Below are 18,422 nucleotides of genomic sequence, written 5' to 3'. Positions count from 1 at the left end.
ATAAATGTAATGAACAATTATCATCTCAGAAATCAAGTTCTTTTTTATAACAATCCTCTGCATTAGCATGCCACGGTAATTAAAGTATAATTTTACATTCCATAGCAATGAGTAAAGCCTATGTTTAGAATAAAAAGTTTTTAAAAATCAGTTAAGCTCTGATGCTGGTATGTCCCATTTTAAATAAATCGCTTATATCATCCTGGATGATTATCTGGTGCTCATAAACACTAAGTGATACAAAATCATTGCCCAGAGAAATCAAATATAAATACTTCCATCTGTAACAAAACAGAGTTATGAATAGCCATGCATTAAACAAAGCCTTTCCAGCTGAAAACTTGCAAGGCAGATCTGGCCCCCAAGACTATTCCACTATTGTGTAAAATTATACCTTTCATTTGACAACTGGCCTGAGTATAAATGGGAGTAATGTAACCCCTTCCCAATTGCCAAAAAGTTGAAGTCCTGAGTGAGATTAACAACTTGTTTATTCCTACAAATTACGACATTGCTCGTAATGGATAATGGAGGCCAAGGCTAATACTTCTCATCCTATAAACCCATATATATTTTGTGTGTTTAAACAGAGGACACGAGTGTAAGCAAAGTAAAGCTCTCGCCAGGACTCCTCCCTGGGTGACAGAAGATACCAATACGCTGCATTTGGAGGAGGCAGCTGAGGCAAGTGCAGCGTAGCTGATGGTCCTGGGCTGCCTAGAGCCGAGTTCCTCCAGGCAATACTGGTGGGGACGCACCGCAGCCAGCAGCCACGTGCCTGTCCAGCCTTCTTGCCGAGCCTACAGCCTCGTTTTTAGCCTGTGCCAAAGCTCTTCCCCTTTTTCCTCTGCTATTTGGTATTACATCTCACCATAACATGATTGTAGAGACATACCTAAAGTCTCACTTGGATATATATACACGTCTTTATTCTATTTTACCTTGCACATTTTAGAATAAAAGTATATGAAGAAATAGGCTGAAGTATACTATGTTTTTGTCCTATGAAGATTTTAAGTTTTGCACTCTATTACTTTACTTATTTTTGGCCACTAACTAGGAGAACCTTCATGACTGTCCAGCAGCATTTATCCATGCAGATCTAATTATTATATACTCTCCAGCTGACTGTCTTTGCAAAAGTTGGTATCATTTGTAGAGTACGATGACAGCACAGATATAATTATGTCCTTAGCATACCAGCTGTGTATTGAACATTTTGTGCAATTGTATTGCCAAGCTGCAAGGTCTAATTTGTTCTTTACAAAATATTTGTATTTTTCAACTGAAAAAAAAAAGTTTTGACTTCCTCTCTCCTCTAACTTATTCAAAAAGAGTTTCTAAAGCATTTTGGTGATTACGCATGCATGTATGCAAAATGGGTGGATTTGTTTTAATAATATTTTTTTTTTTAAGTTGCCTGCTTGTGTGTTTTATCCTGCAAACCCTAGAGACAGAGGTAGTCCCTTAAATATCTTTAGAACAACAACAAAAGGGACTACTGACATGTAAATCCTGCAGGATAAAAACCTTCATTTGGAGCAAGTCTTTCATCCTTTCAAGTGTAGGACATTATGAATATTCATAAATTGCTGTTAAACCTCCTACCTATATGTACAATGACTTTAAGTTTTAACATGCAAAGTATGTACTGCTTAATACTTGATCAAGCTGTTGTTCTTCCATCTGTGTGACTCAAGGACAGGGTCCCATCTAGTTTTGTGGATTTCTTCCATTTGCATCTCATTTATATTTAACAGTTTTTATTAAACATTTTAACATTAATACATATTACACCTACATTGCGTTATACACACACACACACAAAATAGCATACAACACTAGTGTGCAGATCTTTATTTTATTAAAATAAGTTACAAAACTCCAAATGTCTCTCCCATTTATTGGACAGATGCTATAGGCAACTTTACCCCCCCTCACAGTTTTATATGATGTGATATATTGTATGCATTCAAAAACAGCTTTTTCCTGTATTTACTTTTAAATAAAAGAATAAAAATGCAATTACTGCAGAAAAAAAAAAACAGTACTTCATGTACTGTATGTAGCACTGAGTAAAGTACAGCAGGTCTAGATAGCTTTACAGTTACAATGTGACCATACACTAAGGCCCGCGGGGTCATTGTATTATGGAAACCATTGTCTTCTCTAAGTCTTCTTGAAGTCTTCTTGACTTTTGGTCAATAATATCAGACCAGCTGCCGTTTTGTAAGCTGTGCAATGAAATAAAGCTTGCTGAACAGAATAAAAAATGAATGATTCAGAAAGATCATTTTAAAAATAAGTAGAATGGTAGCTCAGACACCCTGCTGTCTCTCTTGATATGCTTGCAACTTCTGAGAGACTTCATCTAGTGATCTGTTGTTAAGGGCATTATACCAGGTGCTAAGAAGTTTGACCTAATTCTAATCTTTTTCTTTATTGCAATTTAAACAAGTATTTCTTTTCTAGATGAACTCAATAAATACTTGAAAAATGAAAGAGCAGCTAGAGGTTTCAAAACACTTATATCAAGTGCTGGCAATTTCCAAAATTGTCTCAACCCTGGTGTCTTACACGGAGATGGATCTTGTGACATCCAGAGCTCGGGGCAGCAAATACAGTCTCTGCTTCATTTTTCAGCTTGAGAAGACACTGGGGATTCCTTGCCCAGCAAGGAATTACTTTGAGAGAAAGCCTCAGTCCTTTGTAATACAGTATATTTCTAACTCAGAATCACCACATTTCCTTGCTCAATATTAGTGCTGTAGGGCAGAGAGATTATGCATTCTCTGAAGAGCAAGCCACTGTTGAGATGAGATTGCAGGTTTAATTAGCTTTGGCTTACTTTGTAATTACTTAGATTCCCTGGAATGACATATTAAAATCCCACAAAATCAGAGTATGCTTTTCCCTCAAAACCTGAGTATTTCTTTCACCTTTCCCAGACAGAAACCCAAATTCCATGCACCATATAAATAGAAGGATTCCCAATTAGGCCTTATAAAATTATTTTTAATTTATTCAAGAACTGGGAATGCCTTCTGTCCTTGGCAGATGTTTTCATTGGTTTTCAGAAAATTTATCTACACAAAGAAACATATATTGTAGAAATCTTACTCTCCTGCATTGGTCCCCTTCTTTAATACTAAGATACTAAGTTTCTGACTCTTCCTCTATTCTGATGCCTCAGGGATCATAATGACAATCACAAATCTGAGTTTTTAATTCCTGTTGAAATGAGAGTGCCTTTTACAGAAAATAGTACATAGGCTCAAAAGTTTCCAGTGATGAAAAAATTACCACATCCTTGATAAAGTGCCACAGTGCTCAATTATTAAGAACTGTACTTTCTTTCGATTTGTATCTTGCCCAACTTTAACTTCCAATGATTAGTTCTTTTCCTGCCATCTGAGGATCCTTACTCCCTCATTGAGGTCTCCCACCATACCACAGAATTCACCACTATAATTTTGTTTTCCTCCCACATGTTTGTTAATGCCCAGTCCAGGTACCAACTACATTTCCCTTGCCTGCCTGCGGGAGCCACCCTGCAGTGAAGGAAGCTCGCGAGCTCCAGGGCAGCACAGCCGACAGCACCGGCCTGCACCTCAAACCCTGATCCTCGCCAGCGCATCCCGTTCGGCAACTTCCCTGGCATTCTGTCAGTCACCTACTATATCCTAACAGCTCGATATTAATACGCCCACAGATTGGTATCAAAAGGAAAAGCTATCATGAAAATTGTGTGGGACGCTGTCTCGGTGAAGTTGGAAGGCAGAGAAATACCACAGCTGGTCACGCTGTTGTAATACTGCCTTGGAAATCTGGGGGTTATGCCACCCACTAAGAGGGCTGAAAACTGAGCATTGGCTCTTATGGTAGAAGTCAACCAAAGAATTAAAAACAGAGCAATGCTTCATGTTCAGCACAGCCTACCTCATCTAGGTGACATGCGCATGTTCACTTTATCCGTACATCAGTACTAAAACTCTTCAAGGAAATGTGGAAACACTATAATGGTATTTGTAGCACACACATTTTTGCAAAATTGGCACAAAATAACATTTCCAAAATCACCAAGGAAATACTTTCTATTGTGAGTTATTTTCTTCCCTGACTTGTATCAAAATAGCTACCTCTAAAATGCCCGAAAAAAAATATTTGAATACAGAGGATTGTGTAAGAAAAAGGATATGTTTTGTGGACAGAGCTTCAAGGTGCGAGGTGACTGAGTCCTGCAGTGCAGCTATGGCTTCACACTTACAGGATTCTTCAGTTGTCACAAGACTGCTTGTTGTAGCTCCTAAGAGAGAAAACAGCATTTAGGATATTTATTATATTTATGATATTTAAATCCCAGGGAAGTCCATGATTCTTCAAGGGGAACTGAACTCAACAGGTGAGACTATAGCAATCACCAGAATACAGGAGATCAGCATGCAGCCAGTCACAAATATTACAAGTCCAGAAAACAGACATGTGAAAGGGTTTGACTCTGAGGAGGAGGCAAAATTGGGAATTCCTACCTACCTAGATGCTCTGCATTTTTTAAATTAAACCATTACTAAGCAAAACATTAGAGGGCTGAGGCAAGGACCAGCCAGCCTCCCCTAATTCCTCCAATCACCAGACCAGAGTGAATCTTTCTTACATCTGTGCTCTCACTCTCATCCAGAATATCCGGCACCCTAGAAATTTGGGTGCTTTCCGGGGAAGTAGAATGAAAGCCTTTGAATGCCTAAATCTGAGAAGAACCTGCAATTCCAGTCTCTGTTTTGAGAGAAGTACTTTGGCCATCAGACCATCCACGCCGGAGGGGCACTTGTATCAGTGTAACCAAAATCTACTAGATAAGTTGTATTCAAGACCATAACTAACTTCTGGAACCCATCTTGAGAAGGAAGAATCAAGCTAGAAAGAAGAATCAAGCTTGCTCTCCTGTCAAAGCTGTAGTGTAATGACATTTGGGATATCACGGCACTTCTGAGCATGTATGAATGTGCAAAGTTAAGGCTTCAAGGAATTTTTGAGTCAAGCAAGGAGACATCTCATGATTTTAGGCACCTTAAAAGTACGATGATTTCAAAAATATGTCAGCTTGAATTGGTTTCTGAAATATAGGTGTAATTTAAGTACTTAAGTCTCAGCTTCGGAAGGAATTTAGACAGGTATTTATCAGTTTTGAAATAATACAAAAATAAAAGCAGGAGCACATATTAAATGTAAATAGTAAACAATAGAGCTTCAGCTAAATCACCAAGAGATCTCACCTTGGAAGTGCTCCTGGTGTGTAACACTGCATATGCATATGCAGTGCATGTGGAATATCATCCATGATGTATTAAGAGATATGAACACAAGCCCACTCCAGTGTCACATTAATACATGATTGTTCTTGTACTTTCCTGTGATTCCAGTTAATCCATTTCTAGGTCTTGTGCTCAGTCTTCCAAGCCCACAGAGGACCATGGCTGAACCGTCCTCAAGAATTGCTTTTTCTCCACTATCTACCACAAAACTCTGGATGCTCCCACAGAGGGCTCGAAGAGAGGATAACCTGGCTAGGGCATAATCATGTTTCGGGCATCAGATGATGGTTCAGAGTTCTTAGCGACAGCAGATGAAGGGCAGTTTAACCTCACCTCTTCCATAAGGAAGTTAAGAGTTAAGGCAAGCTGTACCATATTACATTTGCTGCAGGCTAAAATCAACTGCAACAGCAGCTACTGAAGCACAGCTACTACAGTGGGATTACTCCATGTACTTGAGACCAGACTAGCAAACTTTGAAAGGCAGAACCTCCTTAAAAAAGGACCTGCAATTATGATATGCCCTCTCAACAACATATCCAGAGGGATCATATATATATAAAACCTTTCTCTGCCTTTTTACATTGGTTACATAGTCAATGGCAACAGACTATATTTTCCAAATACCTAAATGCGAAGCTGGTAATGCTAAGCAAATTATGTAACCATTATAACAGTAAAACGATAGAAACATTATACCTGGATACAATGTATTTTTTTCTAAATTATTTTAGATCCTCTCTTTATAATCTATATCTATAATAAATAATCTATATAATAATTAATTAATCTATTATAATTAAGCTATAATAATATGTTTGTTTTTCAAAGAAACTGTCAGCTGCTTCAGTTTAAAGAAACAGATTGAAATATATGAATTTCAAAAGTTTGCTCCTTCAGTGTTTCACTGAAAAAAAAAATCTATGAATGGATTCATTTCTAGTGCAGCAGAAACTCATTTGTCTTAGAGCCAGCATTGAAACTGAAGTCTCCTTGATTTCGCTAAACCTGTGTTTGCTCAGCTCCCTTCTTGGGAACATTCCACCAGCTTTATGGCCAATGTAAAAGAAGAGCTATTCAGGATTCAGCTGGAGGAAGGCCAGTTCAGAATATCCTACCAACACGGTTACTCTCCAACCGACTGCCAGTGAAGTTTTCATATTTGCGTTTAAATTCTCCAGTGGCAGATACAGTTTGTCCTTGGATTACTTCTCTTTTAACCAAATTATTTTCCATATGGCAATGCTCCATGGGTACCCTGAAGTCTTCTGGAGTCTTTCAGTGACACTTATCATCTTCCAGTATTTAATATTCAGAAATCTTGAGCACACCCGTTGTCACTGAGATGCCCAACAAGTCACACAAAACATGCTGGAACTGTGTTTTTACCCTGCATTTGTGTTTAATAAAGTCTCAGCCTACAAGAAGTTACCATTTTTGTAGAATGCTGTATTTGCCTATATCATACTTTGCTCTTACAGAAGGCCCTTAGCAGCCTGATCTAATGCCAAAATTGTGCCTACTTTGAACAGGAGGTCAGACCAGGTACCCCTGAGGTCTCTCCTGGCCTAATTTCTCCCGTGATTCTCAAAGGATGCAGAGCGACTGTGAGTAGCTCCTACCATTCTTGTCCATGTGAAGTGAAAGCACCTGGTTAAGTGGGTGCCTGCCCCGCTCACGCTCGAGGAGTGGAAGAGATGACAGGGTTTATCATTGCCATAACTCCCTCAACACCACTGCTGTTCCCCACTGCCACCTGAGTCCTGTGTCCCGGAGACAGACACCCCAGAAGCCAAACTTTACCAATCCCCTTAGTTACTACCACTTCTAAAGGAAATGCAGATTATAAATTTCCATTTTAATGCCCCTTAAAAGTGTAAGTAAAGTATACTTAAAAGTAAATATTCCTTAAAAGTGTGGTTATAGGTAAGACTAAAGACTATTTTTGAAATTACTATAACTAAGCAAGAAGGATTGAACTAGTTCGGAACATTCCTGAGAACAGGCAGAAAAGAATGGGAAGGGATTACACCCTCAAGGCATTTGTGAGTTGAAGGAAAGTTTTCCAAAGATATTAAATGGATTTAACACATTCAATATGTTAGTTGAAGGAAAGTTTTCCAAAGAGATTAAAGGGATTTAACACATTAAATATGTTACTTTAGAAAATATATTCAGGAAAAAAGATTTTAAAAAAAAATTATTACTTGAGCATGTTTTCTCATCTGGATTTAAGGTAAAGCCTTCATAGCAATCACAGGTGTATGAGCCGTCATTACTCACACAGATGTGCTCACACTTATGCATCCCTGGGGCACATACATCAATTCCTATGAAATACGTTTTGGAGAAACAGTTATCCCATTAACACCGTAACAAATTTAAATACTTCACAAAAGAAATACTTTTCCATTTGGGAACCTGTTGTACATGTACTTTTATCATGAATTACTGAGATACATGATCTTGCACTGGAGCAGTGAGATGAACCAACTCTCTTATTGAGACTTCGTACAGTTGATGCTCACTCTGACTGCAGCTGCCCAAACCTCTGAAGGGCAAGATCACCTCCAAAGAGGGGCTAGGAAAAGTTTCCAGAACAGAATAACTTTGCAGTAAAGATACTGAAAAGAAATGCTAGGGAACATTTGTACATAGTTAACATAACACAAAGTCATCAACAAGCTGAAGCAACAAAGAGTGAAGTGCAGCCTGGAGGAGAGGACATCATCTCCAAGCTGCCTCCTGCATGGTGACCTGCCGTTTGCCCAGTACTGCAAAGTATGTGGCTAAGCTCTTCTCTCTTCAATTATATATATATATATTTATATATATTTACACACACATATATATAACTACTGTTACAGATAAAGTACTGTATGTCTCCCTGCTACTCAAAATGAAACTGAGTGACAAGGAGCTTAGATAGAATGACACTGCAGGTTCCTCTAACAGACCCAATATATTAACTTGCAAATCAGAGCTATTTCAATATATTACTGAGGTGAGGAGGGTGTGGAGGGATAGGGAACAGCAATCTGTTCTTACTTGAGCAAGTCTTCTTGTCCGGATTCAGGGTGTAGCCTTGGTAGCAATCACAGGTATAGAAGAGATCATCTCTCACACAGACCTGCTCACAGTCATGCCTTCCTGGTGCACACATGTCAACAGCTAAGGTAGGCATTTGAGAAGAGAAGAATATTAATCACTCCCCAAATTTCAAAGCGTTTATTTTCTGTTAATAATTTACATTTACAAACGTTCCTTCATTTGGATTCTGGTACAAACTGATACAAACCAGTACCGCTTTATTGCACATCAGCCATACAGCGTCTGTTGACTGTTGGCCGTGGGGTGTAAGAGTGTTCTTATCTGGCTGTGAACACCTCGAAGCTGACAGGACTTTTGAAGTCATGCAGAATGCAAAAGGAACTGAACTAACAGTGGTCCAGTTACAAAATAATGATCCAAGGGAATTTCAGAGAATGAATATCTGGAATTTAAGAGGGTGTTTGGTCTTATTTCAACTCTGATTGCATTGGACAAGCTACTGTTTTATGGAGTAAAAAGGCCATAAAAGCAGAAGAGTACACATGGCTGCTTAAAAAAAAAAAAAAAGAGAGAGAGAGAGACATGGCACCAACTGCCAGTTACAAAGTGGGTACTTTAGGTGTGAAGCAGATGTTCTCTGCCAAACTTAACACATCAACTCCAAAAGAGCAAGCTGAGAAGTTCCTATATCTGGATATCTTTGCAGCTAAGGAGAATTAGCAAGGCACAAGCTATTGAACTATTGTAAAGAAAAGAGTCCTTCCTGCATCTAGGCTATTTTCACTATATCACAGAGACCTGGAGGGCTGAGAAATCAGCAGCAGCAGAGGGTAAAAAGAGATTCAAAAGGGGAAAAAAAAAAAAAGCAAGCCTTTTGGGGAAAAAATGGCATTCCTTTATTGAGTATATTCCCAAATCTCATTTCATAGTATTGACTACCTCCTGTATATTTACATTTCAGATATTTTTTTCCTGAATTCACATTCGATTAGAGAACTTTATTGCCCTTGCATGATACCAATTGAGAGTTCATCTTAGGAACAGTATCTATCAAACCAGCTCCTGAAAGAGCCAAAAGTAAATGTTGAGGAGAAGTCTTTGCCTCTCAGAGGCATAAAAGCTTCAACTTCATTGGAAAGACTTGCCTAGAAATTTCCTGGAATTGGAAACTTAGATTCAGCACTTTGTCATCTAAAATATAGTAAGGATAGCAAAGTATAGTATAGTAAGGATATTAAAGTATAGTAAGGAACAGGAATATGATGGAAGTGAAAAAAAAAAGATATGTAAATAAATCATCGGTGAGAAATACAAAGTGATGAAGAGTAAAGTTCAAATCCTAACTCACTCAAAATGCTATATAATACAAATTCCTCTATATAGTATGTATATATACTATACATAGTATACTATACATAGTATAGTATATATACTATATATACTACATAGTATGTACTATATATTAACATATTCATCCTTAAGACATGCTTCATGTCTATGCTTATATTCTCCACAAGAGACCAGTGCTTGGAAATAATATTTCTCTGCAGCCTCTGGAGCCCTAAGGCTCAAGTAATTTTTGTGGTCCAAGCCACAAGAAAATGTGTTCACACACGTCATGATAGAGGCTGTAGTCGGTATTCAGAGCACAGTCCTTGCTCTCCTTTCGCTCCCCTGTGCTGGTTTGCAGCAGTGTCCTGGCACAGAGAACGTGCATTGCACATTCTCACCAAATACACTGTCCTCCCCGTCAGGTGGATATGGCAATTCTTGCCCCCGTTTGTAAAAATACTGTCAAGATGTCAAATGGTATTTTATCTATAGAGATTGTAAGCTTCACAGAAATGTAGAAAGATCATGTCTCAAAAGGTTACCAGAAATGGAAAAATGAAATAAAGTTGCACTATGTTTTCAGGTACTCTTGGGTAATTTTTCAGAGAATTAATGTTAAAAAGCGTTGTTTGTTTTTAGTTGAACACAGTATTTTCTTGGTGAGGTCCTACCTGAGCAAGTCTTCTTATCTGCATTCAGAGTGTATCCTTCATAACAGTCACAGGTGTAGGATCCATCATTGCTCAAACAGATCTGAGCACAGTCATGCTTTCCAGGAGTACACATGTCCGTAGCTGTGTTGAACCATTTTTTAGAGAAGAAGCAGTCTATGAATCCCTCCCAAACACTCTAACATCTTAAGTACTTCAGCATTTATACATACAATTTAATTAGGATTCAAATTAGGATTAAACCAGTGCCCTCTTAGTATCTATCATTATATTATGCTTCAAATAATTCAGTTACTGATTATTTAATGTATGAGGCAGCTATCTGAACTCTAAGACAGTTCTATACTATGGCTCACAGAATCTGATTTTCAGCAATTCTGACTGCCCCAAACAATGTCACATAAAGTGAAGCTAAAACATCATACTGAGGATTAGCAGAAAAGTGTGATGGGTCTTTGCAGAAGAAACTTGCTCTTGCAATATCAGTGGTTAAATCCAAATGTAACTTTGTATTTTCACTCTATTTTAAGAGCTGATGTCTGCAAGAAGTTTTTCAAACAGATGCAATGAAGATAACTCAAAAGAGTGTGTCCATGTCTTTGTGAAATTTCTATGTAAAGGCAGTCTTTAGTTCTTACCTGAGCAAGTCTTCTTATCTGGATTCAGGGTGTAGCCCGCACGGCATTCACAGCTGTAGGAGCCATTGTTACTCACACAGACCTGGCCACAGTCATGTCTTCCAGGTGCACACATGTCTACAGCTGGGCAAGACATGTCGGAGAAACAGTTTGGTCTTAACATAAAGTATTTCTGGATGGAGTGGATATTCACACTTACAAATACATTGCCATTTGGAATCAACCCAGAAATAGCGATGGTAATTTAAGGAACTAGAATAAGTGGTAGGATAAAATATTTATACAGTGTCAGCTGAAAACTTTGTTTTGGCATCCAGCTCTAATGAATTGTGCTCCTGTGGTCATAACAGAAAAGATATTGACGAAATTAAACTATTATTTATCGTTAATTGTGGCAAACTTAGAAAACTTATTAACAAAATACAGATGCTCACCATTTCAGCAGATGTATGTGAATAGCTTCTTAAATCTTATTATCTTGTTAAAAAGAGATTTTTTCCTACCTCAATATATGTACATGAAGGTACCAGAGCCTTACCTGAGCAAGTTCTTTTATCTGGATTAAGTGTGTAGCCTTCATAGCAATCACAGACGTAGGATCCACCACTGCTCACGCAGACCTGCTGACAGTCGTGGGTCCCGAGCGCGCACATGTTCACAGCTACAAAGGGCGTTTACAGAAAAAAAAGCACTTCAGTCATCCCAAAGCAAAGGAACAGGCAGTAATATTTTATGGTTACAAAATTCTTTCACATCTTGCACTACTCAATGGATTAGTAGAAGTAATTTGCAGTGTTGAGTCCTTGTCACAAGAATTACTGGCAGCTTTGGCATCATTTGTGTAGCCAGAACCAAGAGTTACTAGCCACCTTGAAATAACTGCACCAAGGTAAATCAGCATCCGAGGTGGCAGAAAGACAATATTAATCTGCTCAAGGAGTGCAAAGGAGAAAAAGGTAAATTTTAAGCATTTCAATGGAAATGGGAACTCAGCACTGGGAAGACCCCCTCTGGATTACTGCATCCAACCCCCTTCCATTACCAGCAAAGGTTAAATAAGCTCAATCACAAATCAGTTGCTATCTGCCAGCTAAGAAAATCCTGCTCTCTGGCACATAACCCAGTTTATGAATTTCTGTTGCCTTGGAGAAAACACTCTTGTCACGTAAACCAAAATGTGATCGAAAGTGCACGCACACCCACTCACACACGGACAGTAAATTACAATAGAAAGAGCATCCATACAAAGAGGAACATGAAAATAATGCTTGGATGTAACACGTTATCTTCCCCAGGGTACAAAGAGCATCATGTACCAATGGTTCAGAAGATGTACCAGCTTGAGGAGAGACCAACAAGTGCAGCTGCAGCTACCCAGCTCCATCAGGATTAACTAGTCATCTCCAGAAGAGTTTATGGAGGAGAGTTCCTGCAGCAGGGTAGCTTTACAGGCAGTTGAACCTCAAAACTGAAAGCTATATTACTCGATCCGAGAGAACTGAGCTACTTAAACTGCAAAATGAGATTAAATTTTAAGGAACAAGTTAATTTGCCAAGGACAGCAGGGTTATCTGATTGGATTAAGAAAACTGAGAAACAGTGATAGGAAAAGCAATATGATCAATGGCATCTGGATATGTCAGTTGGGCTGACAAAATGACTGTTACAATGTTGGCCCGTCCCTGCAACGCAGTGTGTGTGCTCCCTTCACCTTCTCAGATTGTCTGACTACACAAGTGATGCTGTGTGTACTAATGCATAAGAATGTATAAAATTGAGGACCAGTATTTCCTCAAACTCTGTTTAGCTTTGGAGTCTGCTGCTTTTGGAGATTACTTAAAGATGTGTACTTTTCTCCACTGACTGTAAAGGAAACTTAGGTACTAGCCAAAATTTAGATACTTAAGTGGCAAAATTTAGTTGAGATGAAAAAGGGAAGAGGGCAGAGGAGGAAAAGTGGAAACATAAGTCCATGGAGTCATTGCCTGAGAGTCATCTAAGTGATTACTTAGATGAGTGGTAACAGTGGGGATATGGACTACTGATAAAATCAACCTCCAAAGCTGTATTGGTGAGGTAAGAAACAAGAAATTTGAACTTCATCATCTATTTCTGAATGCAAGGCAACATTTCCTATTTTCTAAAATATGGAAAATTTAGATGTCCCTTGATAAGGCTGACAGATAACACATCTTCTCTTCCTAATGGCAGTAAAAAGACCAAACCAAGCCAGTGTCTTCACTGCCACACCCAAGGGAATAACAGAATTAATCTCAATTAGGTAAGAACAAAATCTAGGGATTATATTTTCAAGCTGGGAATCTGAAACTCAAACAGTCACATTTTTGTGGTAGGAAAGTCAAGCTTCCACCAACTCTGACAGCTGTTTGAGGCCAAGATTTTCCATCTTCAGGATGTTCTCACATTGAATGATGCTCTCAATACACCAACAACTTGGTCTTTGCCAACTATTTTGCCCCTGAACGTTGGCTTTCCTGTTTTCAGCTCACCCCACAAAGAAATTTTTTTGGCTTGGCCAATGCAAAACAAATCATAGCTGTAAATGGTGAGTCTAGATTTTTCCCTGACCAAGCAGCAATCTGGACCTGAAGAAGACTGAGTTTACCCGCTGCCTTACAAGACCCTCTTAAATCCATTTGGTTTGGAAGAATATTTTGAAAATTATTTGGTTTTACCTCATTTTTGTTCATGAATCCTAGGGATGGGTCCTGGCTAGGAACATGCAGGAAACTCGGATCTACACTGGGATTAGATATGTTTCAGCTCTCTCTGGTTTCTCCTCCAGCTTAGAATGAGCACAAAACTCATGTTTAGGTACAAAATCCTTACTCTTAAGAACAAGATTCTTTTCCTTGGTGCTACGAAAGGACGTGCTTTGGCCGGTATGTAAGTGGAAAATTTAGTGCTATTTTCAGCTAGGTGGGGACTGGTACGCACTTCAAGATACCACAAAGAATGTGGTCACATCAGTAACACAACATGATGACAAGCCAAACCTTAAGGCATTTCCTACGTTAATTACTGGGCAAAGTGTCCCGTCTAGAGATGGTTCTACACGTTTATTTCATACCTAGAAGAATAAGATTATTCACTCTAAACATATTATTCACTCTAAATGTATGCAAAAGGCATGGTGGTAATTTTCAGTAAGGTGCTGAAATATCTAAGTAACACATCCTCACCAACCAAGTTCCCAGAGCAATGACTATTACTTTAATTCTCTTATAATGCTCTTCATACCTTATTTTATACATTACTTCCTGGATGCTTATTCTGCAAGTCATTTTGATGGAAATTTACTATGAAAATCTACAATATTATGTGCTCTAGGTGTCCCTGCTTGAGCAGGGAGGTTGGACTGGATGATCTCTAGAGGTCCCTTCCAACCTTAACTATTTTGTAATATGCATTTTTTTTTAACTGTCAAGAAATCATCATTTGATTTTCTGTTGGAATGTCTCTCTACAGGCAAATATAAATCCTCCAGGTACACTATGCATTTTTTGTAAACAGGAATAATATCCACGCTGGCTTAGCATCATTAGTGGAGTTCTTACCTGAACTCCTGACTCTAAGTCTGCAAGGAGCCCTCCAGCATTGTGCTCACATCCCTGTTCCCTCCTCTCTAGACAAGAAAATGAGAGTAATGTGCTGCCCCCAAAAGTCAACGAGTGTATGTGGGTGAACCCAGACGGACTGCTGTGCCCTCTCCTGTGCTAAGTAGTACCTGACTGCACAAGGAGATGCACTGAAATCAGTGCTGTTACTCGTATGGTAGGATTACTTCTCAAAAGGAAAGGTCATTACTTGGCCTCCACTGAATAAAAGGTTTGATTTTGTTGCCCAGCTGAAGGTAAAGGAAATATTTAAATGTGCTACATAACACTTCTCAAGAGAAAAACTTCTTTCTTATGGTGTGGGCCCACATCAGCAGCCAAAAGAACATTACACTGCCCTCTTGGAATTACCATCTTACCACAGAAAGTCTCTCTGAATTTGGATGTCAGCTTTTCAATCACACCATAGGTCTCCACATAAAAGACGTGTTCATCCAGTGGCTCACTGGCCATCATCCTCAGGGACTGCATGTCTGCCCGGTCCACCCCAACGGCGTAGATCTCAATGCCAGCTGCCTGGGCTCTTGCTGCCACATCTTGAACCTGGTCTTGCGGACGTCCATCTGTCACAATAATGACCACCTTGGGGATGTTGAAGTTTGCTGGCCGGGTACCCATTTCCTCGGTGAAGACTTCATCCATGGCAGTTTGGATGGCAAGGCCGGTCATCGTGCCAGCAGACAACGGTTCGATGTGAGATACAGCCTCCTTCATCGAAGCTTTATCAAAGTAGGTCCGGAGGGGAAACTCCACCTTGACAGTGCTGGCATAATTCAGGACTGCCACACGGGTTGCCCTTTCACCAACATCCAGAGTATCGATCATTTCTGACAGGAAGACTTTCACTTTCTCAAACTCCTCCGTTCGGACACTGCGGGAACTGTCTATGATGAACACGAGGTCTAGAGGCCGGTTCTTGCAAGTAGTATCTGTAAAGAGGGAAGGAAAACACTGCAGTCCTCTCACCAGAGCTGTGGGAGCTGTAAGATGTGAGACTACCCCTACCAGCTAGATACAACTACCCTTCAGTTACTGGGAAGAGGCTTAAAATTACAGTGAGCAACATTAAAAAATCTAAAATACTAGTTTAGACAACACTTGTAAGCATTAAAAAACAGATCCATACTTGAGGCCAAAAATGTCTAAGTATCCATGAAACAAAAGGCTGTAGTTTGCATGTAACAGCCTATACATAAGTGCAGCAATGATCCATAGATGTGCAGCAATGATGCATAGATGTGCTTATTTTATATTCTTTATAAAAGGATAAAGCCTGAACTTTTTTTCTAAGCCACAGAAATCAGTGAGAAAGTGATATTAATAATGGCAACATAGCAAACTGATAATTAGAAACCACTTTTTTTTTTTGTAATTTACAATCGAAAGATCACAACAAGAATGCTTATTTAGAAGCTGTTACTGTTTTAAACAGTAATAGAAGAAAAAAAAAGAGCACATGTAAAAAAAAGCAAACATTTACACACATTTCCAACTTCTGAAATTCCTGCATTTAAGGAAAAGCAAACCAAAAAAGCCGTAGCTCAGATGGCAGAACAAGCATCACTTCTTCCAGGAATATTAAAAAGAAATAAAACAGCAACATTAACCAACCTAAGCTGTATGTGCCACCCTGATATCAGCCCTTGATGCAACCATGAATTTAGTTTACACTTTAGTTCATATGTGGTTTATTTAGTTTATATTGCACACTGTAATTTGTAGTACAAATGTAAAGAAACAATAGCCAAAGCAAAAACAGTTTTTGTGAAAAAGAGACATCCTCCTCCCTCAACCATGTACTACATAGCAAAACGCCAAGGGGGCAATGCCTGAACTTGGGATCACTGCACACCTCTCCCAATGACTATAGAACTGACTTCTACTATTCCAGTTCATTAAAAAGCAAACAAACAAAAAACAGGTTGTTGCTTTCCTCACAAATCTCTTAAAAATAGAGGTGAAATAAGCACTTTTTTCAGTGCATTGAAGAACTTATTTTGCAAGTAAAAAGGAAAAAAAAAAAAAAGAGCAAACTGCCTGGAAACAGGTTGCTTGATGAAGAACCACGCAATAGCGTTTTCCTTCGTCTATTTGCATTGAGACAGGCGAATCAACTACATGAATCTAGGATCCCATCCAGGTATGTTATATACATGAATCTACCTGTATCCCATAACACAGGTTTTGCATAGAGATTTAGAAAAATGGGCTTGTGCCCCTTGGAAGGTTGACAAAAGGAGGAGAAACTTTGTGCATGCAAGCATAGCTTAAGCCATGAAAGAAAAAGACAGATGGGGTCTCTCCTACCAAACAAGACCCCGTTCAAGGTGCATAGGCAGGATTGTTTTCTAGACAAGGAGTTAGAGCTGGAAAAATCAGAGACAGCTGCTGAACATCCCAGCGCAACAAGAAAGCTGAAACGCTTTGAGAACTGCCGCAAGAGAGCAGCGGTGCAGAGCTCAGAGATTAGCAAGAGCAGCGCTGCAAGGAAAGCCCGAAGCGGTGGGTACCTCTGCCCGCTGCCGGGGAGCCCCGCGCCGCGGGCGGCAGCAGCAGCAGCACCAGCAGCGCCAGGCAGCAGCGCAGGGAGCCGAGCGCCCGCCGCATGGTGCCGGTGCCGCTGCAGCCGCTGCGGCTGCTGCGTTTAAAGCCACCGGGCGCAGGGCCCGGGGAGAGGAGGCGGCGCCAGGCCCTGCTGGGACGGGCAGCGGGCAGAGCCCGGGGAGTTTCTGTCCTTGGCGAAGGCCAAGCTCATGGAGATGGAGTTTGCACACGAATTCAAACACTCCAGCGACACCTTGCAGGCTACTGCCTTCTTGTCTCCATCAGATGTCAGGCTCAGTCTTCCAGGCAGAAATGCAAAGCGGGGAACAAGGCGATCACAGCTTCCCCTGCTTCCAAGTCCAGCCCACGTTATTTGCCTTGCCTGTTTTTAGCAGCATTCTCCTAGCAGTTCCCAGAGGAAGCTTGACGGAGCTTCCTGCAGGATTCCCTGCTCCTGGCTGAAAGCGGGGCTTGGAGCACAAATCCATGATGAAGCTTGGGGGATGTTTCTGAACAGAAGCTGGTTGGGCCAGCCCTGCACACGCAGCCCAGCTGCACCATCATTCCTCCCTTCCTGGCTCATGAGCAGGGAGCCCAAGCAGAACAGCCCTGCGGAGGTACAGGCTTGCAGGCAGGTTATTCCAGCCTTCACTGCAGCAAACGTGACTTGATTTCATGTTGAAGGAGGGAATAACTTTATTCCTATGGAAGAATAAAGGCCCCCAGGCTTCCAGCTGCCTGCAGGGGCTGCAGCTCCCCTGGAACTGCAGTGCATGCCCAAGAGCCCTGGGGGGTGTCTGCTCACCCATCCCTCACTGGGGAAGTTTCAACACCTGCCCATGGCCTGACACCCTCTCTTCAGATCGAGATGTCAATTAAAGTTTCTCCCATGCCCACATGTGAGGAGATACCTAATGAAATGCCAGGCTTCATTCGCTAACACCTTCAGATTCCTCACAGTGTTGCACAGATCTAGGCCAGAGCGCACGCACCCACTTCACACTCGCCATGAGGCCTAAGTCCCAATGAGCTGAGCAGCTTCGGCAGGGTGGCTCGCCGGACCGCTTTGGTGTCACACATCATTTCAGCTCCCCACAAGGTGCCGCACACTTCAGCAGGGTTTTTGACAGCATCTAAGCACTGCTCTTCCCTAGAGCCTTTCAGGGCACAGGGCAACACAGGCAGGTGAGAGGCACTGCGAGGGGGAGCAGCGGGATGCTGCAGGAGCAGCAATCC

At 40.5% G+C, this 18,422-nt stretch overlaps 1 protein-coding gene across 1 annotated transcript; it reads right to left on the bottom strand.

Annotated features, from left to right (window-relative positions):
- Positions 1 to 1,842: 1,842 nt before the first annotated feature.
- On the bottom strand, positions 1,843 to 18,269 carry MATN3 (matrilin 3). The gene is made up of 9 exons (XM_088519640.1): positions 18,179 to 18,269; positions 15,002 to 15,622; positions 11,543 to 11,665; positions 11,005 to 11,127; positions 10,367 to 10,489; positions 8,361 to 8,483; positions 7,520 to 7,642; positions 4,199 to 4,306; positions 1,843 to 2,374 (listed from the first exon to the last, which is right to left on the bottom strand). The coding sequence occupies exons 1-9, from the start codon at positions 18,267 to 18,269 to the stop codon at positions 2,319 to 2,321; spliced, it is 1,491 nt and encodes a 496-aa protein (XP_088375766.1). The 3' UTR covers positions 1,843 to 2,318.
- Between the last annotated feature and the right edge of the window lie 153 nt (positions 18,270 to 18,422).

The sequence above is a fragment of the Tinamus guttatus genome, unplaced genomic scaffold (genome assembly GCF_059628265.1).
Source record: "Tinamus guttatus ecotype Peru unplaced genomic scaffold, ASM5962826v1 Tinamus_guttatus_pri_ptg000065l, whole genome shotgun sequence".
Lineage (NCBI taxonomy): Eukaryota > Metazoa > Chordata > Aves > Tinamiformes > Tinamidae > Tinamus > Tinamus guttatus.
This window is presented reverse-complemented; position numbering and strand designations above follow the sequence as displayed.

Bases quoted from the DNA above. Each gene is read 5' to 3' on its own strand.
- MATN3 (XM_088519640.1), bottom strand. From the start codon at position 18,269: ATGATGTGTGACACCAAAGCGGTCCGGCGAGCCACCCTGCCGAAGCTG. The intron at 11,666-15,001 runs GTAAGATGGTAA...CGCCCTTTGTAG, and splicing joins ATTCAGAGAGACTTTCTGTG to CTGTGAACATGTGCGCGCTC. The intron at 10,490-11,004 runs GTAAGAACTAAA...GGTTCAACACAG, and splicing joins AGATAAGAAGACTTGCTCAG to CTACGGACATGTGTACTCCT.